Source organism: Pongo pygmaeus, chromosome 3, assembly GCF_028885625.2.
Source record: "Pongo pygmaeus isolate AG05252 chromosome 3, NHGRI_mPonPyg2-v2.0_pri, whole genome shotgun sequence".
Classification (NCBI taxonomy): Eukaryota; Metazoa; Chordata; class Mammalia; order Primates; family Hominidae; genus Pongo; species Pongo pygmaeus.
Window position 1 is genome coordinate 95,757,571 of NC_072376.2, and position 26,179 is coordinate 95,783,749.

A 26,179-nucleotide genomic window follows, 5' to 3' on the forward strand; every position below is an offset into this window, starting at 1 on the left:
CATTTTAGTAGATGCTAACGTAAACATTCTTTAATGTACTATTTCCATTGAGTTAAGTACATTAAATGTTCTTAGAATTTTGATTCTGACTTCATTAACTATTAGGCAGTCTCTCAATCTTTTTGTGGATTACAGAACCCTGTGAAAATCTTATCAAAACTAAGGAAAGGTGGAATGCGATGGCTCATGCACTTTGGGAGGTAGAGGCAGAAGGATCGCTTGAGCCCAAGAGTTCAAGATCAGCTTGGGCAGCGATGCGAGACCACCTCTCTACAAAAAATAACAAAAATTAGCCGGGAATGGTGGTGCATGCACCTGTAGTCCCAGGCTACGGGGGAGGATGAGGTGGGATGATTGCTTGAACCCGGGAGTTTGAGGTTGCAATGAGCTATGAACCTACCAGTCTGGGTGAAAGAGCAAAGCCTTGTCTAAAAAAAAAAGAAAAAAAGGAAAAATATAACTATTTACATAAATACAACACTTTACATATAATTTCAGAGGGTTCGTGGATTTCCTAAAATTCATTCCTGTACTTCCTTTGAATCCATGGACACCAGGTTTAGACCTTTGCTCTGGATGTTATAACCGTTTTTTCTTTATAACACATATCTTTATAGGGGATAGTTTTTTTTAAGACATAAATTTTCTTTTCTGAAGATGGAAACATACATATTATTAAATCATACTTCTATGGTAAAACACTGCCTAAACACTAGCACTTTAGAAACTTCATATCCTACAATGTTTCCATCACTTAGCCAGTGTCTCCATCTTATTACCTTGAATTATTCTAAGAAAATGAATGATTTACTGAGAATTTTTTTAATGATAATTTAATTTCCTTAAGCTTTTATAATCAAAATCATTGTAAAAGCAGACTGTTACCGAAATGAGCAACTCCTTCATCTTATTCCAAACATTTTTATCTTTTGCTATTCAATAAATTTAAGTCTATCTTAGACCAATCCATGATAGCAGGATTGAAAGAGGAGGTAGAGGTTGACTAGATTAGCATTCAGGTTAATAGACTATGAATAGTGATACAGCATTAGCTAAGGGGCTGAAAGAAATCTCAGAAAATGACAAAACCACACATGGGACAAACAGGTGCATAAAAAACTGAACTGTTAGTAGTTAAAGTAACTTCATACTTATCTCTATGAATATGACAGAGCCAATATTAAGATACTACAAAATTACAAGACAACACATTTCTTACTCAGGAAATTATATCCAAATGTCCACACAACTAAGTGTGAAGTTTACTAAGAAAACAAAGGCAGGCCAGGCGCAGTGGCTTACGCCTGTAATTCCAGCACTTTGGGAGGCTATGGGGGGCGGATTGCTTGAGCTCAGGAGTTCAAAACCAGCCTGGGCAACATGGTGAAATGCTGTCTCCATGAAAATTACAAAAAATTAGTTGGCAGTGGCGGTGTGTGCCTGCAGTCCCAGCTACTTGGGAGGCTGAGGTAGGCGGATCACTTGAGCCCAGGAGACGGAGGCTGCAGTGAGCTGAATTTGTGCCACTGCATTCCAGCATAGGTGACAGAGTGAGACCCTATTTCAGGAAAAAAAAAAAAAAAAAAAAGGAAAAGAGAAAAAAAGGCAATGGAAGATACAATTCATTTCCACAGTGGTAAGAGTGATTAGTCCTTTGACTGACTAAGCCCGTGGTTCCTGTCCTTGGTTATATGTTGGACTTGCCTGGGGAGCTTTACAAAATGATATCTGGGTGTCACTCCCAGAGATTCTAATTTATCTAAGATGTAGCCTGGACTTTGGAATTTTTAAAAGCCTCCAAGATGATTCACTATGCAGCCAAGGTTTTGAATCACTGACCTAATATTACTTAACATTCTCGTACATATAGTCTTAGGGTTTTGTCTTTTTTTTTTTCCTTTTCTTTTTGAGACAGAGTCTCCCTCTGTTACCCAGGCTGGGGTGCAATGGTGTGGTCTCGGCTCACTGCAACCTCTGCCTCCCAGGTTCAAGTGATTCTCCCGCCTTAACCTCCTAAGTAGCTAGGACTACAGGTGCACGCCACCACACCCAGCTAATTTTGTATTTTTAGTAGAGACAGGATTTCACTATGTTGGCCAGGCTGGTCTTGAACTCCTGACCTCATGATCCGCACGCCTCGGCTTCCCAAAGTGCTGGGATTACAGGCGTGAGCCACCGTGCCTGGCCTTCTTTTTTTTTTTGATGGAGTCTCGCTGTGTCACGCAGGCTGGAGTGCAGTAGTGCGATCTCAGCTAACTGCAACCTCCACCTCCCAGGTCCAAAAGATTCTCATGCCTCAGCCTCCCCAGTAGCTGGGATTACAGGTGCAAGGCAACACACCCAGCTAATTTTTTGTATTTTTAGTAGAGATGGGGTTTCACCGTGTTGGCCAGGCTCGTCTCAAACTCCTGACCTCAAGTGATCCACCCACCACGGCCTCCCAGAGTGCTGGGATTACAGGCATGAGCCATGGTGCCCAGCCACTTTAGAATGTTTCTCTGGCTATTTCACATGTGATTTTCACAGTTAAAATTTCTTTCTTCAAGGTCAAGGCCTTCAGTATACCAAAACAACTTAATATTATGTTTTGCAAGGCATAATTAGTGTTTGCCCAATAAACATAATACATAGTCTGTAATTCCTAATAAAAATAAAACAGGATATTTAAAAAATATTAACATACTTGCTTAAAAATTTGCATATCATTTCTGCTACATTTTCACAGTTCTTCTTACTAGGACAAAAAACTAAGCAGGAATAATTGGGAATAACTTCTGTCACCAATGCTACCAAGTGATCAGGATCCATCTTTTTTAGGGTATCAGAATACTGCGAAACAACAAGATGTAGGAACAAGGTGGTTAGTAAACATGAAACCCTGTCAATTTTTTACCAGTGTGATTTGAAAGGTAAATAAACCATCTATAATTCTAAACTTCTAATTTAATAAATCTGATCATTTAAAAGAAAAGATGAAATCTATATTAAACATCAAAATGTTCAATCTCACTTTTCTTTTAGGTTATTATGATTTTCTTAGGTCTAGTTAGTCTAAAAAAAAACTAGAATTAAAGAAGTGAATTAAAGAAAATTAAAGAAGTGAAAATAGTTAACGTTATTAATAGCCTCACTACATGCCCATCTCCACCACAGAAGAATAAAAAAGTCCACAGAGAGAAACACAGATTGATCCTAATAATAGTTAACGGACTGTGTAAATAAGACACGCCCTTTACAACCGTTAAGTTTTCAAAAACACAGATTCTATCATACTACTGAATTATGACAATTTTTGTAGTGACACGAGGAACACAAAGAACATGAAGAAAAAATGTGAAGTTATTTAAAATCTATTTCTTCAACTTTACTAAAGACATAGCTTTAGAATAACACAACTTCATAGAATTCTAAAACTACTGTATAATCCCTTCTTCCCCTTTTTAATATCCTTCATACAAGTCATAAAACACTAAAATTTACATAGTAGACATTAACATTTTATACACCAGTATCTGAACTACATGGTTCATAAATTATTCTTTTGTTGTTGTTGTTAAATGAATAAACATTTACAGGAGAGGTTTCCAAATTTTCTTTGTTCACAGCCCCAGTGCCCAAAGAAATACTTTACAGTTTTGTTAATTAAATAGTGAGGTCCAAACAACTTAATAAATATGTACTTCCTCACAACTTAGTAGCTGTTAGAATAAATAATACACATCAGTTGAGTGAAAAAATATTTTTATTTCATTCTTAAATAACCACAACAGCTCACTAATGGGATGTGTGTACAACTTGGTACTGTCTTTCAAACTCTGAAATAAGACTGGACACAGCTATTCTCTTCTGTTCCAGGTTGATTTTCACACGGTACTTGCTTACAGCAACTGCAAAAACCCCAACTTCACAAAGATATGATGTCATAGAAAAGAATATGGTGTGATCTAATGCTGAAATTGGAAACGAGCTATCTTGAACTGGCAGTCTGCATGGTGTCCAACAAATGTCAAGCATCAGCTGTTTCTCTAAAAAATCTAGACTATTCTACGGAACCCATTGGAAACTCTTGTGGTGCCCCAGACACAAAGTCTGGTAACCTGGAATTTAAAGGTTATCAACGTTACCTTATAATTAAGGAGACGTGAAAAAGTCATGCCATTCTCAGCTTTGCTGTCAACTTCATATATTGTATCATTTATTTTCAGATATTCTTTTAACTCAACCTTGAATTAAAAGGACATTTGCAATTACTACCACATATAAATTCGTTTTTCCAGCATTTTAAATGTTGTAAAATAGGTTAAGAAAGGACAGCTATAAAAGAGTTTAGCTTTTCTAAGATATATAAAACATGCTTCAATTTAAAAGTTCTTGCTTTACCATTTCTTCTTCTTCTTCTTTGGTCTCTTTTTCCCTTTAAATCAAAATAGGGATCAATATCCTTGAAGAAATATATTTGAATTCAGTAAACATCATATCCAAAAAAGAAACCACACACTTCTGTATTTGTCACAAAAAGTGTGAGTCTTGGTGTTCTTAACTTTTACTAAGGTATCATCTGTTTTATGTCTCAAGATCTAAAACTTTGTCTTTTTTTTTTTCTTTTGAGACAGGGTCTCACTCTATCACCCAGGCTGGAGTGCAGTGGCATGATCACAGCCCACTGCAGCCTCAACCTCCAGGGCTCACGCTATCCTCCTACCTTAGCCTCCTGAGTAGCTGGGATGACAGGCACGTGCTACCATGCCAGGCTAATTTTTATAGAGATGGGGTTCCTCTACGTTGCTGAGGCTGGTCTTGAACTCCTGGGCTCAAGCGATCCTCTTGCCACAGCCTCTCAAAGTGCTAGGATTACATGCATGAGCCACCGTGTCCAGCCAAAACTTTGTCTTATTACTCATCAGTTTTAATTCTAAATACCACCACACTATTTTTATTTGTAGACACAAACAGTTTGTAAACACAGCTCATTGCATTTTATAATAACAATATCTACTGTGGCAATTAAGTTAAAAAATATCTCTTGAAAATGTTCATATTTGGTACAAATGTAAAAACATCAATTTTTTTTTTTTTTTTTGAGACAGGGTCTCACTCTGTAGTCCAGGCTGGAGTGTAGTGGCACAAAGACAGCTTACTGTATCCTCGACCTTCTGGGCTCAAGTGATCCTCCCATCTCACCCTCTCAAGTAGCTGGGACTATATGTGAGTGCTACTATGCTCTATTTTTTTTTTTTTTTTTTTTTGCTCTGTCGCAAGGCTGGAGTGCAGTGGCGCAATCTTGGCTCACTGCAACCTCCACCCCACTGGGTTCAAGTGATTCTCCTGCCTCAGCCTCCAGAGTAGCTGGGACTACAGGCGTGCGTCACCATGCCCTGCTAATTTTTGCATTTTTTAGTAGAGTCGGGTTTCACCATGTTGGCCAGGATGGTCTCGATCTCTTGACCTCGCGATCCGCCCACCTCGGCCTCCCAAAGTGCTGGGATTACAGGTGTGAGCCACCGCGCCCGGCAGCCCTAATTTTTTAATTTTTTGTAGAGACCGGGTTCTTGCCATGTTGCCCAGGCTGGTCTTGAACTCCTGGACTCAAGCAATCCTCCTGCCCCGGCCTCTTAAAGTGTTGGCATTGCAAGTGTGAGCCACTGCACCCGGCTAAAACATCAAATTTCAAATTAAAATTTGGCAATTAAAAAAAATATTTTCTGAAAACCTATTTAGACACTGAAAAGCTATTTAGACCCAAAACATACACAGTAGTACTGCACACAAAAATATATATACATTACAAGCTATTTTCAAATAACCACAAATTATATTTGTTTACTTTCTTCAAGCATTTTGGGAATGCTGCTGTTGAGGAGTTTACATGTAAATCCACGAGAAGCCTTAACTTATTAAAAAAGTATTATAACTACTAACATATAAATATTTAAAAATATTTTAAATTTTAAGATATATTTTTTAACGTGCCAATAACTCAAAACATGTCTCACTAAAATTTTGCCAAATAAAAAAATTTAGTTTAGAGAATAAGAACTGAAAAAATAAAATGGGGGTCTGGGAAAATTCATTCAATGAACGTTCATTGAGAGCCTGTGGGCCAGGCTATAGACACATTAGTGACCCAACCCAAGATCCCTGACCTATACACAAACTCTTAAATTCTCTACACACAACCTCTTATTAGCATATAGTCATGGTGAGTAAAATACGCCCCTTCACTACTCTACAGAATTATTTAAAACCTATGTTTACTGCTTTCATTTCTAAGTTAGATGAATACAAAACAAATCAATACAGTGCAAACCTTAGGTACATACTGGTCTAAATTGACTGGTATAATATTCTGCTTGAAGAAACTTTTGTAGGTCTTCAACATTGTTTAACGTTGCACTCATACCAATAATCTGAGTTGTTTCTAAAACACAAACAAACAAAAGCCAAAGTGTTAAGGAAAATATGTTATTTAATATATCATAAAGTAATTTTAGCAAATCTTTTGTGCTCTGAATTCTTCCTGAGTGATTTGGGAAAGGGGTGGGAGAGGTAAGTAAGAAAAATACAAATAGCTGGGTGCCTGGCTCACATGTGTAATCTCAACACTTTGGGAGGCTGAGGTGGGAAGATCACTTGAGGCCAGGACTTCAACACTAGCCTGGGCAACATAGTAAGACCTCATCTCTACAAAAAAATTAAAAATTACCTGGGCATGGTAGTGCACGCCTGTAGTCCCAGCTACTTAGGAGGCTGAGGTGGGAGGATCACTTGAGCCCAGGAGGTCAAGGCTGCAGTGAGCCATGATTGTGTCACTGCACTGCAGCTTGGGCAACAGTGAGACCTGACCTCTTAAAAAAAGAAAACTACAAATATATTACCAGAGTATTAAACTGGCATTTGAAGAATGAAATTTTTCAGGTATCCTGAAAGGTACTACTTAGAAGTTTATAGAGTTTCGAACTTGGCAAGAAGTAGGATATTAAGGCTTCTAAACAATAATAAATGAGTATAAATTTGCTTATAACTGTCTATCAGGATCCCCTTTATGAAGAGCTATGATATGTTCCACAGGTATGGCTATAGACAGATGTAGAGTTGGTAGGATAGAGGGCTAAATGTGTCTCGAACTCTTGGCCCATGAAAAGTCCTCTATGAGATCTTGCTATCAAGCTAACTTTTAATTTTATTTATTTATTTATTTTTTGAGACAGAGTCTTGCTCTGTTGCCCAGGCTGGAGTGCAGTGGCATGATCTCGGCTCACTGCAACCTCCACCTCCTGGGTTCAAGCGATTCTCCTGCCCCAGCCTCCCGAGTAGCTGGGACTATAGTTTTTGTTGATGTTGTTTTAAATAAAGGTGGAGTGAAGCTTATGAAGCCATACGACATCCTGGGCAATACAAAATGGCTGCTTTCTACAGACTTAGCTATTGAATGAAAACCCAAATAGGCCTTCTTTGCAAATGTTTCTTCATTGCTCCTATGTCTTGAAATGATCATTCAAGAAACTGGCTGAAAGAGGAATAAGTGGGAGTATCCTCATTCCATAAAGATAGACTACAAAGCTGAAGAGGTGGGCATGGGGTCAAATCAAGAAAGGCTGTACTAAGAAATTAGGGATTTATGCAGAAAGCAAAGGGGAGCTATTAAAGAATGGTAAACAGTAAAATAAACTAATAGGATTTGCATTTGGGAAAGATCATTCTACTTGTGCTAAAGAAAGATGGATTTGGTGGATGAAGGGCAGTGGGTACACAGAAGAACTTGGTGATTTCTGTGGCAAGCCAGGTAGAAAGGATGAGGTACTGAACTAAAGACCTAGTGGTAATGAGGGATAGGAGAGACAGTAGTAAAAATAGATTTATGAGGTAAAGCAGACAGGATTTGGTTGCTGATAGAATATGTAGGATCCTGGCTTGGCTGGCTGGAGAGTGGTGGCTGAGAATTCAGGCTCAAGAACGGCTTTGAAGGAAATGAGCTGGGCTCAGACTAAGCCTTAGTTAGGCTTAGCTGTTCATAGAATATTCAAATAGGAATGCCCTAAAATACAGGCTTGATGAAAGCAGGGACTGTTTTATTCACTGCTGTATCCCTAGCACTTAAAATAGTGCCCAGCACACAGTAGGTGATCAATATTTTTTGAATGAACAATTATAAAATGCTATAACCTGCTTAAATATTGTTGCTGTTGAAATTTTTAAAATACTTTTTAAGATTTGACCTTTATAGTTAATTTTTCCATATATAAGGTAAATATTGCAATAGCATATCAATAGTAGGTTATGACATTTAGAATAAATTTTTCATAAACTTTAAAGACTACCTGATGCTGCAAAATAGCTCCTTAAAGTGACCTATTTAAATGTATTGCTTTACAATATTATTATTATAATATTTATGTTATATGTATTATTACGGTGATGATAATAATGGCCGCAGTAGCAGCAGCAAACCCTTACTGAATGCAGTATGCTAAGCACTGCTGAATGCAATATATGTGTTAACTCACACAATCCTTACAACAATCCCATCAGGCTGGTACCATCATTATCCTTGTTTTACAGATAAAGAAACATAGAAGTTGAGAGATGTGCTTGGGCACACATAGCTAGTAAGTGGCGGATAATAATAGAGGACTTCTTCAAATACCAATTTCATTTACCTTCAAAATTCTATTCATTAGAAATTTTAAAACAAAGGCAAAAAGCTTAAGTATCTTGCTTTAGGTTACATACTGTAGCTAGTGATAGAATTTAGTATTTTATAAGTCTCTTGATTATAAATCAATTCATGACCTCATTTAAAAAATACTTACTGCTAGTGTAGAGGATTTTTGCTAGGGTCATTTCCAGTGTAGCTCCACGGCTTCCTTCACCAATCATGTGCAACTTCGAGATTTTTTTTAAAAAGGGCAGAGAAGGAAATCTTCATATAATGCTCATATAAAACATGCATATATTCATATGAAATTTGTTTGTAAAGAGTTGCTTATAACTTTTAAGTATTTTGAATATAACAACTATAATACATGTATATTATTTCACTGGTATTTAGGTTAATGAGCTTTTGGTACAAAATCCTTATAAATCTGGGATTCATAAGTACTATTAAAAAAATTTTTTTTTTTTGAAACGGAGTTTGGCTCTTGATCCCCTGGCTGGAGTGCAGTGGCGTGATCCTGGCTCACTGCAACCTCCACCTCCCGGGTTAAAGTGATTCTCCTGCCTCAGCCTCCCGAGTGGCTGGGATTACAGGCGCCCACCACCACGCCCGGCTAATTTTTGTATTTTTAGTAGAGACAGGGTTTCACCTGTTGGCCAGACTGGTCTTGAACTCCTAACACCAAGTGATTCACCTGCCTTGGCCTCCCAAAGTGCTAGGATTACAGGCATAAGCCACCATGCCCGGCCTATAAAATTGTATACTACACACATACGTGTTCACGCTTTAAGAAACACTTGACACAAAACCAAATTTAAGATTATCAAGCATAGAATGTCTTCACCTATATTGTCTATATGTTCAAATAAATTTATTTTTATAGAGGTATTAAGGTACTAAGTAGATCCACACAATAACCAGAATAATAAATGTTTAGTATAATAAAAATACAAATTACAAAAGTATTAACCAACCTCGTCTACAACAACCAGACCCAGACTGCCAATTCTTCCAGTTTCAATCAAGGAGTTCACCAAGCTATGTCCTTTTTCAATAGTGGCAATATATAGTGATTTCTTTTCCCTTCTTTTAGTTGGAGGAAATCTTCCTTTGCTTCCAGCATATTCTTCAACAAAGAAACCGAGTTCTATACCAAAACTTGACAAACCTGAAATCTAGAATATTAGTTATAATGAAGAAAAATTGGCCAGGCATTGTGGCCAATGCCTGTAATCCCAGCACCTTGGGAGGCTGAAGCGGGAAGATCACTTGAGCCCAGGAGGGTGAGACCAGCCTGGGCAACACAGTGAGACCTCATCTCTATAAAAAATAAAAAATTAGCTGGCTGTGGTGGCACAGGCCTGTAGTCTCAGCTACTCGGGAAGCTGAGGTGGGAGGACTGCTTGAGCCCAGGGAATTGAGGCTGCAGTAAGTCTTGGTCACGCCACTGCACTCCAGCCTGGGCGACAGAGCAAAACCTTGACTCAAAAATAAATAAATAAACTAAACAAAACCAAAAAACACAGATAAAAAACCCCTCTACTAGGTGCTCATGGGGTTCAAAAAAGCTAAAGTAGTGTTTAATACCCATCAACAGGAACAAGGTCACAGGCAAGACATACATAAGAAATGCTGTAATGTCTCGATCTTTGCAAAATAAATGCAACTTCTAAAATACATGTGAAAATAAATTTCAACTGTCTCCTTTGATGACAAAAAGCATCAGGGGTGTGGTGGCTCATGCCTGTAATCTCAGCATTTTAGGAGGCTGAGGCAGGTGGATCACTTGAGGACAGGTGTTTGAGATCAGCCTGGCCAACATGGCGAGACACCATCTCTACTAAAAATAAATAAATTAGCCGGGCATGGTGGTGTGTGCTTGCGATTCTGGCTGCTGGGTGGGGTCATGGGGCATGAGAATTACTTGAGTCTGGGAGGTGGGGGTTGCAGTGAGCTGAGATCATGCCACTGCACTCCAGCCTGGGCGACAGAGCAAGACTCTGTCTCCAAAAAAAAAAAAAAAGTATCAGAATAACACATTTTAGAAATAGTTTCTGCTTGAAAAAGCAAGGTAAGGCCGGGCACAGTGGCTCACACCTGTAATCCCAGCACTTTGGGAGGCCGAGGTGGAGGATCACTTCAGGTCAGAAGTTCCAGACCAGCCTGTCCAACATGATGAAAACCCATCTCTACTAAAAATACAAAAATTAGTCAGGCATGGTGGCACACACCTGCAATCCTAGCTACTTGGGAGGCTGAGGCAGGAGAATCACTTGAACCCAAGACGCGGAGGTTGCAGTGAGCAGAGATTGTGCCACCGCACTCCAGCCTGGGCGACAGAGGGAGATTACATCTCAAAAAAGAAAAAGCAAGGTAAATAGTAATAGAACATTTAAGATGATGTTTAATCCACCAGTTTAGAAAAAGTAAAACTTTCAACAACTGGTAATTAGTATTTGAAGAGATTTTAGGTAGTATATACTGCTTTTATACATTCTAAAAATATTAATTCTCCATTATTAAGAGGTACTTCTCACCAGGCGCAGTGGCTCATGCCTGTAATCCCAGCACTTTGGGAGGCTGAGGCGGGTGGATCACCGGAGATCAGGAGTTTGAGACTAGCCTGGCCAATATAGTGAAACCCTGTCTCTACTAAAAACACAAAAATTAGCTGGGTATGGTGGTATGGGCCTGTAATCCCAGCTACTTGGGAGGCTGAGGCAGGAGAATCGCTTGAACCTGGGAAGCGGAGGTTGTAGTGAGCCAAGATGGTGCTACCACACTCCAGCCTGGGTGACAGAGCAAGACTCCATCTCAAAAAAAAAAAAAAACAGGTACTTCTCAACAATACAAAGTTATTAGATTTATAGATCTTAACGTCAAAGTATTAGCAAATAACATTTGTTTTAAAACATACACACACACACACACACCTTTTCTTGGACAATTGCCACATATGGAAGAATCATTAAAACATCTTTCTGACAGCAAAGCAGTTCTTGCAGCATTAAAATCTCAGCCACGAGGGTTTTTCCACCACTTGTTGGCAAGGAATATATTAAATTTTTTCTTTCTTGCACAGAATTCAATGTTAAACAAGTATGTTGCCATTCTGTGGAATTAAAAAAAAAAAAGGCATTATTTTCCCCTTCCAAACTTTGAAACTCAAAAGTTTTCTAAGAAAAAAAATCAAATCCCTTCCTGTGGAGCAATCTTCTCATAAGGATAAATTTAATTATAACCAATGTTACATGTCAAAAATCCCAAATGTGCAAGTAGTACAGCCAGTGAGAGCCTAGTTCAGGCCTAAGCAGCAAGGTGGGCAACCAGCCCATTTATTCACCAGCTGCAGACTTGGGTCCAATATTACAGCAGGGCAGGTAGCAGCCTCGTGGACAAGGAGTGCCATCTAAGATATCAGAGGAACAAAGGGACAGTACAAGGACGTATGTGAATTCTAATGTCTTCCTCTTATGTTCTGCAAGGAGATTATATAAGCTTCCCTTCCTCATTCAGCCAAAAGCCATCTCAGAGAGAAGCAGGGGGAGGAGGGAAACAAATCTATTAGGTTTTACACAAACCAATAAAAACTTTAACTAGCTCTCACGGAGACCTGAACTTCGAATGGGTCCAAAACCATTTTAAACTGTTAAAACTCTTTAAACCACAAAAGACTAGGATTATTAATGGCACGTCTAGGATTCCCACAATTTGGCAAGGCGGGATTCATGAAAATAGATCAGATCCAAGATACTGTGTGAAAACTAGTATTAATTACTCTGTAGGATAATTTGACAATAAAAATCATCAAAAGTCTTTAAAAATGTGCTTCAGTGTTTTATCACTAGAAAAATGGGCAAAAAATTTAACACATTTCACAGCAGATGGCAAATGGCCAATAAATACATGGCCAATAAGCAGCAGAAATGCATATGGCCAATAAATACATGAGAAGATGCTCAGCTGTTCTTTACTGGGTTGGCAAAATAAATTTTTAAAATAAAAAACAAATAATAATAATAAAAAAAAAAGCCCCATACATGCAAAATCCAGAGCTGACTAATGTGGGGAAAACAGCCATTCTCATGTATGGTTGTGAGAACATAAACTGCTAGAATCCTTGTGGAAAGTAACCTAGTATAAAAAAATAGAACTGCACATTGCCTTTGATCTGGTAGTATTACTTTTGGGATTCCACATCTATAGAACGGAAGCCAAAGCATATAAAACACAGCATTGTTTGTAGGTAACAAAGTGCCACGGTGGTGGGGGTAAAGGCCGAATGAATTATTGTACAATCAACCAATGAGATTCTTTGCAGTTTAAAATGAAGAGTAGATGGATCTATGTATGTTCAATATACAGCTAAGTAAAAAAACAAACAAACAAAAAAAAACCGCAGATCATTGCCCTGGAGTGGTGGATCATGTCTATAATCCCAGCACTTTGGGAGCCTAAGGCAGGAGGATCACTTGAGACCAGGATTTCAAGATGAGCCCAACTCTGTTAAAAAAAAAAAAAGTTATATCTGAATGACAGTTACAAGTAACTGTAACTTATTGTGCTTTTGGGTGATTCCCAAATACTACAAGTGACTGTGAATGTTTTTTCTTTAAAAATATTTCAAAAATACTTAAATTTAATATTGAATAAATATTGAAAAATACTTCAGGTTAGTATCACCTGAGTTATCAAATTAGACGTTTATGCCAAAGTATAACTTAACCATAGCCACATTTTATCCAATTCAGATTTTTAAGTATAACATGACAAAATAACAATATTTATGAATATAATCTTCACATCAAAAAAAAAAAAAAAAAAAACTAGCCAGGTACAATGGCTCATATCTGTAATTCCAACCCTTTGGGAGGCTGAGATAGCAGGACTGCTTAAGCCCAGGAGTTCAGGACCAACCTAGGCAACAAAATGAGACCCTATCTCTACAAAATATAAAAAAATTAGCTGGGTATGGTAGCGCATGCCTATAGTCCCCATGACTTGGGAGGCTAAAGTGGGAGAATTGCTTGAGCCTGGGAGGTTGACGCTGTAGTGAGCCATGATCATAGATTGCCAGGTCATACTCCTAGAGGTTCTGATGCAGTAGGTCTGGGGAAGTGTCTGAGAACATGCCCTTCAACAACTTTCCAGGTGATGTTGATGCTGCAGTCCAGGAACCACACTTGAGAACCACTGCTTTAGCTTAACAAAAAGTAGCGCATGTATTTATGCTTTAATCTCGTCATGTTATTAAGCCAGATTTAGAGGTAAAAAGATTTAAAAAGTTGCTATTTACTGAAGTTCTTACTTAGAAGCTACCAATGTAATTACTGACGATCATTACCAACATCTAATTTGGCATGTCCTTAACACAAGACTCTAACTCGCAAAAAAAATTATCCCTTTTTATAGATGAGGAACTAGGCCCAAAGTGCTAAAGTTGCATTTTTAAGTGACAACCCCCAGCAGTTGAGAACCTACCAGAGTGTACCAGGCACAGTGCTAGTTAAGAAAAAGATGAGTTAGGCCGGGTGTGGTGGCTCACGCCTGTAATCCCAGCACTTTGGGAGGCCGAGGCAGGCGGCTCACAAGGTCAGGAGATGGAGACCATCCTGGCTAACACGCTGAAACCCTGTCTCTACTAAAAATACAAAAAAAAAAAATTAGCCGGGCGTGGTGGCGGGTGCCTGTAGTCCCAGCTACTGGGGAGTCTGAGGCAGGAGAATGGCGCGAACCCGGGAGGCGGAGCTTGCAGTGAGCCGAGATGCGCCACTGCACTCCAGCCTGGGCAACAGAGCGAGACTCCGTCTCAAAAAAAAAAAAAAAAAAAAGAAAAAAAGATGAGTTAGATAGAGGCTTGTCCTCAGGATATTCATTCTGGCAGACTAAACAAAAAGCGAGGTGCTAGGAGAAAAACAGAGGGAAGAAAGTTAACGTCTACTTCCAGGGTAATACACACCATTAGCTCTTAAACCATGAACCTCACAATTTAGATTCTTGTAGAGTCTTTTATTAGACTTTGTTTCCTGTAGTTCTGCTTCTCCAACCTGATTGTCTTCTCTGTAAGAACCCAAGTTTTCATATCATTCATAAGATCCTAACAGGAGTTCCAGAAAACTTACGAAGTGGAAGGTTGATGGGGCTGACCCTCCAGTATGGCAGCAACTGTCCCTTCTTTGTCTAAAATGACACATATCTGAAATATATGCAAGGACCCTGGATTTTTGAAAAACATCACAAGATACCTTCTTAATATTATTGCTTCTTTGCACTTAAAACAAGCTTGTCCAACCCACGGCCCTCATGAGGCCCAGAATGGCTTTGAATGCAGCCCAACACAAATCTGTAAACTTTCTTAAAACATTATGATAATTTTTTTTGCAATTTTTTTTCTTGGCTCATCAGCTATCGTGTTACTGTATTTTATTGTGGCTCAAGACAATACTTTTTCCAATGTGGCCCAAGGAAGCCAAAAGATTGGACATCCCTGACTTAAATTTAATTGCAGCTGTCTTTAAAGATGTCTAGTTTTGGGAGCGGCAGCACAAGGCAGAGCATCTGGGTGGTGGCAGGGATGCGCCCGTGGGGAGAGGTGGCTGCGGCTGCTGGTATAGGGGGAAAGATGTTTGGTTTAATCAACAGTATTACTAATACTGACTTCTTTCACTCAAGACATGTGAGTGTCAAAGACATACCACAACAGCTAGGTTTTGGTAGAGAAGACAGAGCCACCCAAGGAAATACAAGCTAAGAAAGCTGAGGATCTACTAAACAATCGGGGTCAAAAAACAGGAGTGGTTGTAAGGACATCCAGAAACAAGAATTTCAAGAATGGTGTAGTCAATAGTATCAGGTAAGTTATTGAGAAGTCAGATAAGGTAAACATTAAAAGTAACACTGTGTTTAGACGTCTTAGTCATCAGATCTTAAGTGAGAGCACAGAACCCAGAATTAGAGTGGGGTAATTTACTAAAGTTCTTACTTAGAAGCTACCAATATAATTATTGAAAATCATTACCAACATCTAATTTGGCATGTCTTTGAACCAGACTCTAACTTGCTAACAACTTATTATCCCTTTCTTATAGATGAGGAATTAGAGGAATTATGTGAAGTAAGGAAACAGAAAGGATAACTGGTTTGATAAGTGTGACTGTGAGGGAAGGAAAGAGGTTCAGCAGCAGCAGGATACGTAGGAATGGAAGGGGTTGAGAGACCACTGATATTTTGTTTTCAAAATGAGAAATAGTATGGACCATGAAAGCATTTGTTTCTATTTACTTGCACTAATATTATGGTAATGATAGGAAAAAAAATTTTTTATTCCAGCAAAAAGCATTACCATATAATTTTTCAATTCCCTTGAATTGGGCATAAAGGTCTCTCACTTTGCTGGGTAATGAATAAAAAGGACCAAGGTCATTTGATGATGACTCAATTGTTTTCTTAGCAATATTAATTTCCTCAGATAGGAGAGTGTCTTTGAGCTGTTTACTTCTAGAAAATATTGGTGTCTGGGCCTTGGCATTTCCAGTCATGGCACTTTTTAGATGATCTTTAATACTTTTTCTCCTATTCATATCTGAACTAGTTCTGACTTTGGAAGAGGACTCATCATTTTGCTGGGGTTGCTCTATGCAATTATGGGGCAGTTCCTCATTCACAGTGTTGTGAGAGGATGACTTCCAATCCCTTTCTTTCATAGAATGATCACCCAAATCATTTGAAGAGTTCTGCAAATTTTCAAAGTATATAGCCTGTGAGGAAGGTACATCATACAAAAGATCAGCTCCAGGTTCACTAGTGACACCTTCATGTCCACTCTGGTTCTCTGTGTGCTTATCAGTTTGTAATTCAGTAAGATTGCCTGTGGTAGTAATGCTGAGTTTGTTTTTGATACTTTCTGAGCAAAGATTTTCAGTGGCAAAGTCTGTAGCATGTTTCTTATGTTCAGGGAGTTGCATATATTTTTGTTCCAGGTCGTCAACTTGAGCTATAAAGTTTTCAGTAAAGCTATCACAGTCACCAAACATGTCCACTTCACTGTCATTATGCTGCAAAGAGAACAAAAACGCTTATGGTCAATTCCAGTTTCATTAAGAATAAAAGCTTCACCAGCCTGGCCAACATGGTCAAACCCCGTGTCTACAGAAAATACAAAAATTAGCCGAGCATAGTGGCACGCTCCTGTAATCCCAGCTACTCGGAGGCTGAGGCAGGAGAATTGTTTGAACCTGGGAAGCGGAGGTTGCGGCGAGCCGAGATCGTGCCATTGCACTCCAGCCTGGACAACAGAGTGGGACTCTGTCTCAAAAAAAAAACAAAACAAAAAAACAAAAAAAAAACCCAAAAAAACACTTCAGCCTAGGGCTGTACCAAGTATATAATTATATGGTCACATATGGATCACAGACCTATATGTAAATAGATATCTTACAGCTGAAGAAATGGAGGCCCAAAGAGGTTAAATTACTTGCCTAAACAGCAGGTTTAGGTGTGTTATGATGATACCGAGATTCTAATTTTTGAGACAGGGTCTGGCTCTGTCACCCAGGCTGGAGCACAGTGGCTCCAGCCACTGCACGATCACAGCTCACTGCAGCCTTGACATCCTGGGCTCAAGCGATCCTCCTGCCTCAGCCTCCCAAGTAGCTAGGACTACAGGTGCAGGCCACCACATCCGGCTAATTAAAAAAAAAAATTTTTTTTTTTTTTTTTTTTTTTTGTAGAGACTGGGTCTCTGTTGCCTAGGCTGGTTTTGAACGCGAACTTCTGGGCTTAAGTGATTCTCCCATCTGCCTCCTAAAGCACTGGGATTACAGGCATGAGCCACCGCACTCGGCCAGATTGTAATTCTTAAAGCTGTACTAAAACAGCAGGAAGACTGGTAGACGTCTACTGAAATGTCAGCGCATTCGAAGTTTCTGTAACCGCAGCGCTTCCCTCCCAGACTACAATCTACAGAGACTGGCCTGTAACAGAAACATGGTTGTACCACTAGACGCTCCAAGGAGTTCCTGGGAATTTGGAATTGAGACTGAGAAACTGAATACTGACTTGGAGTGGTCTGCTACAAAGAAGAGACACAAACCTGGAGGCAGCAATATAGTAAAGTGATTAAGACAACAGGATTTGGAGCAAGAACTGTAGTATCTCAACTTTTCAGGGCCTGATTACTGTCGTAAAATCTAGATAATGTAACTAGCTTAACATAACGGGTCTTCAATAAACAGCAGATTTTATTTGTACAGTAGGAGCTGCAGTTATCTGGAAGCCTAGATTTGTGTCTCAGTCATGCCACTTATCTGCTGCGTGTACAACTTTTATGTCTCGGGGTTTACATTTCATATTTATACAGAAATGTAAATAAGTCAATCAATACCTCCTAAGTGCCGATTAACAGTGGTAACGAAGATGAGAGAAGTAAACGAAGGCGATAAAACTGGTCAACTCTTTGCATCTGGGAAGGATGCCAAAAGTTGGCAGTTTCAAGTTCCAAGTCCTCCGTACCTGGTCTCCCACCTCTCTGTCAGTGGGCATGCGACGTAGGAGGTCCGGGTTTGTATCACCACCTCCAAGGACGAGACATTCGGGGGAATCTGAGAGTAGAAGGGGCTGTACCTCGACCGGTAGTACGCCCGCGGTTTTCCGCCTCCTGTTCTCAGCCACCATTTCCTCCTCCTCTTTCCCCTCATCTCCAGGCTCGAGCTCGGCCGCGGTGGGAGCGCTAAAAATACACCCCAGGCTTGGACGGTTCCTTTTCGGGAGAGACACCCGCCGGCGGATGCGGGAACCACCTTCATCCATGGCAAGGACCCAGGGCCCTATTCAGACGTCGTTCTCAGTGACCCAAACGCTAAGCCCATATGGAAGGGAGAGTGGGAGGCCGGCACCCGCTTTTACATCCACCTAGGGAAAAGACCCCAAGTTAGTTAGCTCTTGGAGCTAGCGGACCGGAAGCAAGCATAAACTTCTACCTTGTCCAATCATAAGCCTCACGTGACCTGTCGCGTAGCGAGGGCACGGACAGAAAGGTGCTGCGCATGCGTATTGAAAAACCTCACCTACTCTCGCGGGTCCTCAGCGTTCTCCTGCGGAACCTTTGAACAGAGGCACTCGAACCCACAGGGGAAGAGCCCCGGAAGGGGCCTTTCGGAACGATTTGGAGTGAAAGGAAGTGGAAGAAACGCGGAACCATGGCCGCTATGGTTGCTGCTTGCGGTGGTCTAGGGAGGAAGAAGTTGACACACCTGGTAACGGCTGCTGTCAGCCTTACACATCCCGGGACTCACACGGGTAAAGTCTCCATATCCTATGCTCCATTGTAGCGTTGCAGGCATTAACCTTAGTCCTAATGGTTGGAGTCATCCCTGTTAGCAAAACAACTCTGGTTTCTAGGCGATTAAGTTTCTCCAAGATGAGTGGGAATCTGTAATTGCCTTTGACTGTTTTAGTGTCGTCTAATCCACTCCTTTAAAGTATTTAAACGTATGAGGAAGTTGGAGTGGTTCTTAAAAAGCAGAGACTTTCCTAAGATCTCTGGATAATCTTAGGAAGGGGCATTTCCAGAGTCGCCCAGCAGCAAATTCCAGATGTGTAAGGTCCCCAAACAGAACAAAATTGTATAATTTTTGCAATTTTATCTTCTCTGTGCTTCTCTATAAATTCTCTCTGGGACGGGTCTGTTACTTTCTTTTTGGTATGACAGTGCCTTTCTGTTGCTTCTCCTGTAAGAATTTGCATTAAGAATTTTCTCTAACCATGGAATGAAGGGAAAATAAATGTCAGAAAGAGAGCAAGTATGGGCGGGAAAATAGGTGCTTTTTCCCCAAAGCCCTGGAAAGCACACCCATGTTGAGTCTTACTCTGTCCCAAATATAAAAGTTTTTAACCAGTCATTCTGAATATAATGAATACAAAACCTTTCTTTAATATCGTGTCCCTTAATTCATCCTGTCTCCATAAAAACAAAAATCTTTAGCTATTCAGCTAAGAAAAAGAAATGGTTAATTGCTGTTTCTGTTTAATCGCAGTGCTTTGGAGAAGAGGTTGTTCACAGTATAAACAGGTATCCAGCAACGAGGACCTGGTAAGAATTTTTTTTCCTATTAGTAAGGCCTTTGCAAATATGACCAAATTGTTTTTCTTTTTAAAACGAGAACTGGTATTAGACTCTAACATCTTTTATTTTAGCTGCTTGAATAGAGTTCTGCTGTAGGACAAAACAATTAGATAATTACTCTGAGTTCAGAAATGATGATGAATTGATTGTAGTCAGCTGAGTTTTGAAGTAGGGGAATTCCTAGATTAGAAGCAAAGCTGCTATAATACCATATTTTTCTTCCTAGATCTTAAATTTAAGGATATGTGATTTGGGAATTGTTTTATTTTTTTACATAGCCATTTGTAAGCAAATGATTTGGGAATTTTAAAAGGTAGTTTGGGTGAGTAGAATTTTAGATAACTGAAAAGAGATTGTACAAAGCTTAGCTATAGGTTGGCTATAGTATTAACATGGATTTGAAAGCACAGGTTCTTACCTCATGCAAAGGTATTTTGACACTAATCAGACCATACAAAGCACTTGGCACAGAGCTGAAGAGTAGTCATGTGAGCTGAATGTAAATTGGAAAGTTTGAGGAATTGGAAAAAACAAAAGAACTTGTCTAGTTTCTCTGAGCATCTGTCTTGGTAATCTAATCCATGCACCATACTTTAAGAAAGTAAAGGGACATTATTTCTTTTTTAGTTCATAAATCCCACTTTGTCTCTAATCAAAGTTATGGACCCTCTCCACAGAAGGCGGCACACAGTCCCATTCATTTGAAGTTTTGCATACGATTACAGGGAGTCATGGGCTTCAAAGCCATTTCTAGATTAAGAACCTCTATCCTGGAGACAGCCATACTGACGGTAGGAAGGAGGCACTATGACAGAAGCATTAGAGGCAGTGGTGGTAACAGAAAAACCAAAAAGGCTGATACAAACTTATATAGTAGCCTGGGGTGATAAAGTCAAAGAACCTTTTATTACAGTAAGTCATGGGCCATTATCTATGTATAAAAATAATGATAAAATACTTGATAGAGACATGGGGATGGATAAATTAGGGATTGTACTCATTTAAGAATGGCATATGTTATCTATTGTGTTGTAAGTTTTCTTAAATCTAAAAATTTTTTCATTATCTACAATCTGAGCAAAGCACTGGAGCAATCACTTTCTTATCAGACATCATTTTTGTTCTGCCATAAAATTTTATTCTACAAAGATTGTCCTTTATTCCAGAATCTTCCCATGTGTTAATTTGTAGGCTAAACTGAAACAAAATGAAGTGCTTATACAAAATATGTACACAGTTAAGAAAGGTATAACTAATCCTTTGAATGGATTTGAATGTAGAATAGTAACCTTTTAAAATTCAGAATTAACACATCCTATTATCAGACTTTTCGTTTCTTTCCCTAGCCCATTCCAATGGAAAATCCTTATAAAGAACCTCTTAAGAAATGTATCTTGTGTGGAAAGCATGTAGATTATAAGAATGTACAGGTGAGATCTGGTTTTACTTCACTATATTTTAGGGTTTTGCTTCTGATAGATCTGCTTAAAGAGAATCAAGTCAGTTTATAGCAGGCTTTTGTAGAGGTAACTGTTTCAGCAACTTCATAATTTCAAATTTGGTTATAATTCTACGTATAAGCTTATCTCTGCTTTATTCAAGTAAAAGCACCTTGGCTCTCCCCCACTTACTATTATTTCCAGTCTGTTTTTTTCACTACCCCAAACATCTTAATAGCTCACTGTGGCGGTAATTCTCAATTGGTGAGGGTCAAAACTTTGGAAAAAGCTCATCTGGTGAAGCTGATCTCTTTACCTCACCACCCATATCACTGATTCACATATTACTTATCTCTTGTCTAACTCTCAGCAAGTTAGAAGTTGCAAATTTGGGGCAAGTGAATAGCGCTAGAATTCTGTATGTTGGCCGGGCGCGGTGGCTCACGCCTGTAATCCCAGCACTTTGGTAGGCCAAGGCGGGCGGATCACCTGAAGTCAGGAGTTTGAGACCAGCCTGGCCAACGTGGTAAAACCCTCTCTCTATTAAAAATACAAAAATTAGCTGAGTGTGGTGGTGCATGCCTGCAATCCCAGCTACTTGGGAGGCTGAGGCAGGAGGAATCGCTTGAACCCAGGAGGCGGAAGTTGCAGTGAGCTGAGATTGTGCTATTGCACTGCAGCCTGGGCGACAAGAGCGAAACTCTGTCAAAAAAAAAAAAAATTCCGTATATTGACAATAGTATAAGGTGATAGCTGCCTTTGAGGGAGAACCAAGAAATTACAAAAACACACATACTAGGAAGATTATGCAAAGTGCCAAGAATAATGACTAGCACCTAGAAAGTTCTAAAGAAATATTTAAATGAAACATAAATTATAGCAAATGCCTGGTGTACTTGTACCTCTTGAAAATCTCATTACCCTCTGATAATTTATCTTAATGATTATTATCAGAGGGTAATGTGATAGCTTGTCATGATAGATGAAATTTTTTAGTAGCTAGTTTCAAGCAATATTTTAGAAAGGTATCTGTGGAAGTCAAGAAAACAGATTTACCATTGAATGAATATGCTGACTAATCTGCTGTTTAATTATATATAGACGACACACTGGATAGAAAATATTTAAAAACAGGAGAATAACAATTTTTTTTCTTATATTTTATGAAATGTGTCTGAAATTTAGTAAAGCTTTATATAACTTGAAGGTTGTTTTTTGAAATTTACACATTCAGAAATAAATAACAAATACTTTTTTTTCCCCTCCAAATAAAACTCCAAAACAGCTTTTGTCCCAGTTTGTTTCTCCATTTACTGGATGCATTTATGGAAGGCACATTACAGGTATTTTGTTTTTTATCATGGGAATATAAATGTAGATACAAATTATATCAATCTATTTCTATCATTTAAGAAAACTCAAATTTTCAAATTGTGCTGTAAATTACTACTAGATCAGATACTACAGGGACTAGAGCTAGTTACTATGAAAAAGCCTCTTAGGCCAAGAGGATTATTATTTTGCTGTCTTATGCAGAGTTAACTATATAGAAAAATTAGGCTTTAAAAAACTGTTGTTGATGTTTTGGAATATACTATAATCATTCCTAGATTGATACTTAAACTTGGTGTCAGCAAACTATGGCCCATAGGCCAAATCCGACCTGCCCCCTTTTTATCTTGATTAGGTTCATCATATACAAATGCCACTTTTTTTTTTGAGATGGAATCTCACTGTCACCCAGGCTGGAGTGCTGTGGCACAATCTCGGCTCACTGCAACCTCTGCCTCCTGGGTTCAAGTGATTCTCATGCCTCAGCCTTCTGAGTAGCTGGGATTACAGGCATGCACCACCATGCCTGGCTAATTTTTGTATTTTTAGTAGAGATGGGGTTTCTCTATGTTGGCCAGGCTGGTCTTGAACTCCTGACCTCAGGTGATCCACCTGCCTAGGCCTCCCAAAGTGCTGGGATTACAGGTGTGAGCCACTGCACCTAACCCCACTTGTTTTTGTAGTTTTGTTTACATAGTGTCATATGGTTGTTTTCGAGCTACAACAGCAGAGTTGAGTGGCGGTGATGGAGACTGTATGGCCCACAAAACCTAGAATATTATTATTCTGGCCCTTGACAAAAATGATTTACCAATCCTTGACTTAAAAACTTGTTGAGGCTGGGCATGGTGGCTCACACCTGTAATCCCAGCACTTTGGGAGGCTGAGGTGGGCGGATCACCTGAGGCCAGGAGTTCAGGACCAGCCTAGCCAATATGGTGAAACCCTGTCTCTACTACAAATACAAAAAATTATCCAGGGGTGGTGGTGCATGCCTCCAGTTAGTGAGGAGGCTGAGGCAAGATAATCGATTGAGCCTGGGTGGCAGAGGTTGCAGTGAGGGAGGCGAGAGAGCGCCTCTGTACTCTAGCCTGGGTGACAGAGTGAGACTCTGTCTCAAAAAAAAAATTGCAAACTTTATTGACATTTTTTATGAATAAGAAAGCTTTTTATTTTACAGGTCTTTGTGGGAAGAAACAGAAAGAAATCACAAAAGCAATTAAGAGAGCTCAAATAATGGGTAAGAAAGAATACCTCGACAACTGAATTGAGCTAGCTGAAATTTTGCTCATTATGTTTTGTCAAGAACTTTAATTATCTCTTTACAGGGTTTATGCCAGTTACATACAAGGATCCTGCATATCTCAAGGACCCTAAAGTTTGTAACATCAGATATCGGGAATAAATTCTATCACGTTACCACTAATAAACTTATTTTACAGTAAGTGGTTGTATGATGCCAATACTGACTCAAACCAACCTTTGGATAGAAAAGTGTTTCAGGAGTGAGGTAAAGAATGACACTTCCCCTTCATACCAATGTCCATTAAGCAGATTGCTTATTTAAAATGTTAACACTCATCACATTTTATATATGTTGAATAAAAGTGGTTCTGTGTGATTGTCATTTATATCTGATCCCCAAATAGCTCATACAATAATCCATTCAATAGAATGGAATTAAAACTGTTCAGAATGATTTTCCAACTAGCAAATGTAAGTATGCCTGGTTAAGATGTCTTCCCTTTGTAGAAATGTTACATTGGGATGGATAGTGGTGCTGTCACAGAAGGACAAAACATTCCTAGACAAGTCTATCCTCAAATCAGTAGTGTCTTTTACATAAAGAGATGATTTACGCCTAATAGACACTGAATATGATAGACGTAAGTGTATATATGTATCAGTTCTGAGTCCCACTGGCCTATCCCAAATACAGTGGACTACCAGGCTTGTACTGTATTCAAAATGATGGATTTGCTAAATTTCATGCAAAGGACTCTAAACTAGGGGAGAGATTACTGTTTGTGTCGTGTTATAGTTGTGTAATAATTAAGGCTGCCAGATTTAGCAAGTACAAATGTAGGACAAATTTAAATTTTAGATGTTTTGCAAATTTATTGCATGGTATCCAGCATTTTATCTGGCAACTCTAGCCATAACGTACTTCTAAAAAAGTATCACTTAAGGAGAATTTTAATGACTCAGATAAATTTTCATATAAATTTCTTTCCATATTTTGGAAATAAGCCTATTCTTGCTTTTCCATTTTATTTTTTAAGAGAGATGGGTCTCAATACGTTGCCCAGGCTGGTCTCTAACTTCTGGCCTCAATCAATCCTCCTGACTTGTCTTCCCTAAGTGCTGGGATTACGGGTGTGAGCCACTGTGCCTGGTCTCACTTTTCCAGTTCTAAAGAATGTGTCTGTGTAAGCCTTCCCCTCAACAACTTAGTGAAAGGTGAAAAAAAGGTTTGGAAATAAAAGCATCTGATGTTTGAAAAAGTACTTTGTGAAGTAAATGCACTAAGACTTATCTGTGTATTACTGCAAACAGGTGAACATAGTAAAAACAAATGAACTTACTGCAAGTAGCTCAACATAGTAAAAACAATAGAAATGTTTGGCTTTACCCATCAGCCAAATAAAAAAATCTCCTTGTAAGGTTAAAAGGATCAAAATGTAGGAGACCGTGAATATTCACCAAAACCCTTCATCTTTTCAATTTCTTCATCTGTTTCTGGGCTGCTCATTTTGGACGCTTTATCTTGGTTACTACTATCAGTATCTGTTTTAGATCGTTTGTCTTGTGTATCTAACAACCGTGATCTCTTGAATTGCCATCTGTCATCTAAGTCTAAGGCTTTATGCTTAATGATTTGTGGTGTACTAGCTGGACTAGCTTCAGGAATGTCAGTGTGTTCTACCATTAAGGTCAGATTGTCTACTACATCGAGATGGTGGTTGTAGTTACAGCTACTTTTAGAAACATGTCTATTTTTTAAAGACATAACACACGAATGAAGAAATTCAGAATTTGGAAAAAAGGTCCGTAATGCTTGACAAAGAAAAATGTTCTCCTGAGGGTCTTTTTGGATGTTCTTCTCTCCTAAACAAAATAGAAGAACAGTTCAACATAGAACATTTCGTCTACAAAGCTTTTATAATTAACTATTTGTGAGTAAAATTAAGTCAAAAAGATTTTTAACAGTTGTATTATCTAAAGTGAGAATAACATACATAATTCTGAATTCTAATTTATATGCCACAGTATTCTAAGACAAAATTAAAGTTGTGTTCTTTCATGTCAGCAATATAGCTACCGTAGTATTATGTTTTTTAAAAGCACAGAAAGGGGCGAGTGCAGTGGCTCATGCCTATAATCCCAGCACTTTGGGAGGCTGAGGCGGGTGGATCACTTGAGGTCAGAAGTTCAAGACCAGCCTGGCCAACATGGTGAAACCCTGTCTCTATTAAAAATACAAAAAAAACTAGCCAGGCATGGTGGCAGGCACCTGGAATCCCAGTGTTTCGGGAGGCTGAGGCAGGAGAATAGCTTGAACCCAGGAGGCAGAGGTTGCAGTGAGCTGAGATCACACCATTGCACTCCAACCTGGGCGACACAGTGAGA

At 39.1% G+C, this 26,179-nt stretch overlaps 3 protein-coding genes across 17 annotated transcripts in view; 1 reads left to right on the top strand and 2 right to left on the bottom strand.

Annotated features, from left to right (window-relative positions):
- Positions 1-18,635, bottom strand: part of HELQ (helicase, POLQ like) — a 63,154-nt gene extending 44,519 nt beyond the window's left edge. For 7 of the 12 annotated variants that reach the window (XR_008502019.2, XR_010126080.1, XR_010126079.1 and 4 more), the window contains exons 1-8: positions 18,167-18,463; positions 15,999-16,710; positions 11,590-11,768; positions 9,631-9,831; positions 8,811-8,883; positions 6,321-6,418; positions 4,125-4,223; positions 2,684-2,829 (exon numbers count right to left, since the gene is read on the bottom strand). Coding sequence is in view for 9 of the 12 variants with exons in the window: in XM_063663834.1 (XP_063519904.1) it covers positions 2,684-2,829; positions 4,125-4,223; positions 6,321-6,418; positions 8,811-8,883; positions 9,631-9,831; positions 11,590-11,768; positions 15,999-16,710; positions 18,167-18,463 (1,805 nt within the window). In the remaining 3 variants the exon portion in view is untranslated. Of the gene's footprint in view, positions 1-2,683; positions 2,830-4,124; positions 4,224-6,307; positions 6,419-8,810; positions 8,884-9,630; positions 9,832-11,589; positions 11,769-15,998; positions 16,711-18,166 lie in introns of those variants that run through there. The other 5 variants (XM_054484446.2, XM_054484445.2, XM_054484448.2 and 2 more) reach the window with 5 other exon arrangements.
- A 187-nt stretch (positions 18,636-18,822) lies between these two features.
- Positions 18,823-24,180, top strand: MRPS18C (mitochondrial ribosomal protein S18C). 4 transcript variants are annotated; one of them, XM_054484454.2, is made up of 6 exons: positions 18,823-18,952; positions 19,690-19,745; positions 21,125-21,208; positions 22,503-22,560; positions 23,730-23,789; positions 23,878-24,180. In XM_054484454.2, exons 1-6 carry the CDS (start codon positions 18,853-18,855, stop codon positions 23,952-23,954), a joined length of 435 nt encoding a protein of 144 aa, XP_054340429.1. In that variant the 5' UTR covers positions 18,823-18,852; the 3' UTR covers positions 23,955-24,180. The 4 variants fall into 4 exon arrangements, with proteins under 4 accessions (XP_054340429.1, XP_054340430.1, XP_054340431.1 ...); XM_054484455.2 differs by lacking the exon at positions 21,125-21,208; XM_054484456.2 differs by lacking the exon at positions 22,503-22,560 and having other exon boundaries at positions 23,878-23,994.
- The window catches only part of ABRAXAS1 (abraxas 1, BRCA1 A complex subunit), a 33,491-nt gene continuing 31,007 nt past the window's right edge, over positions 23,696-26,179 (bottom strand). Inside the window, exon 9 of the mRNA XM_054484453.2 lies at positions 23,696-25,657. Within this exon, the coding sequence (XP_054340428.1) occupies positions 25,224-25,657 (434 nt within the window). The 3' untranslated portion in view covers positions 23,696-25,223. The remainder of the gene's footprint in view (positions 25,658-26,179) is intronic.

Excerpts from the sequence above, each read along its gene's own strand:
- MRPS18C (XM_054484454.2), top strand. The coding sequence starts at position 18,853 with ATGGCCGCTATGGTTGCTGCTTGCGGTGGTCTAGGGAGGAAGAAGTTG. Across the intron at positions 19,746-21,124 it reads TATCCAGCAACGAGGACCTG|CCCATTCCAATGGAAAATCC; the intron begins GTAAGAATTTTT and ends TTCTTTCCCTAG. Across the intron at positions 21,209-22,502 it reads TAGATTATAAGAATGTACAG|CTTTTGTCCCAGTTTGTTTC; the intron begins GTGAGATCTGGT and ends ACTCCAAAACAG.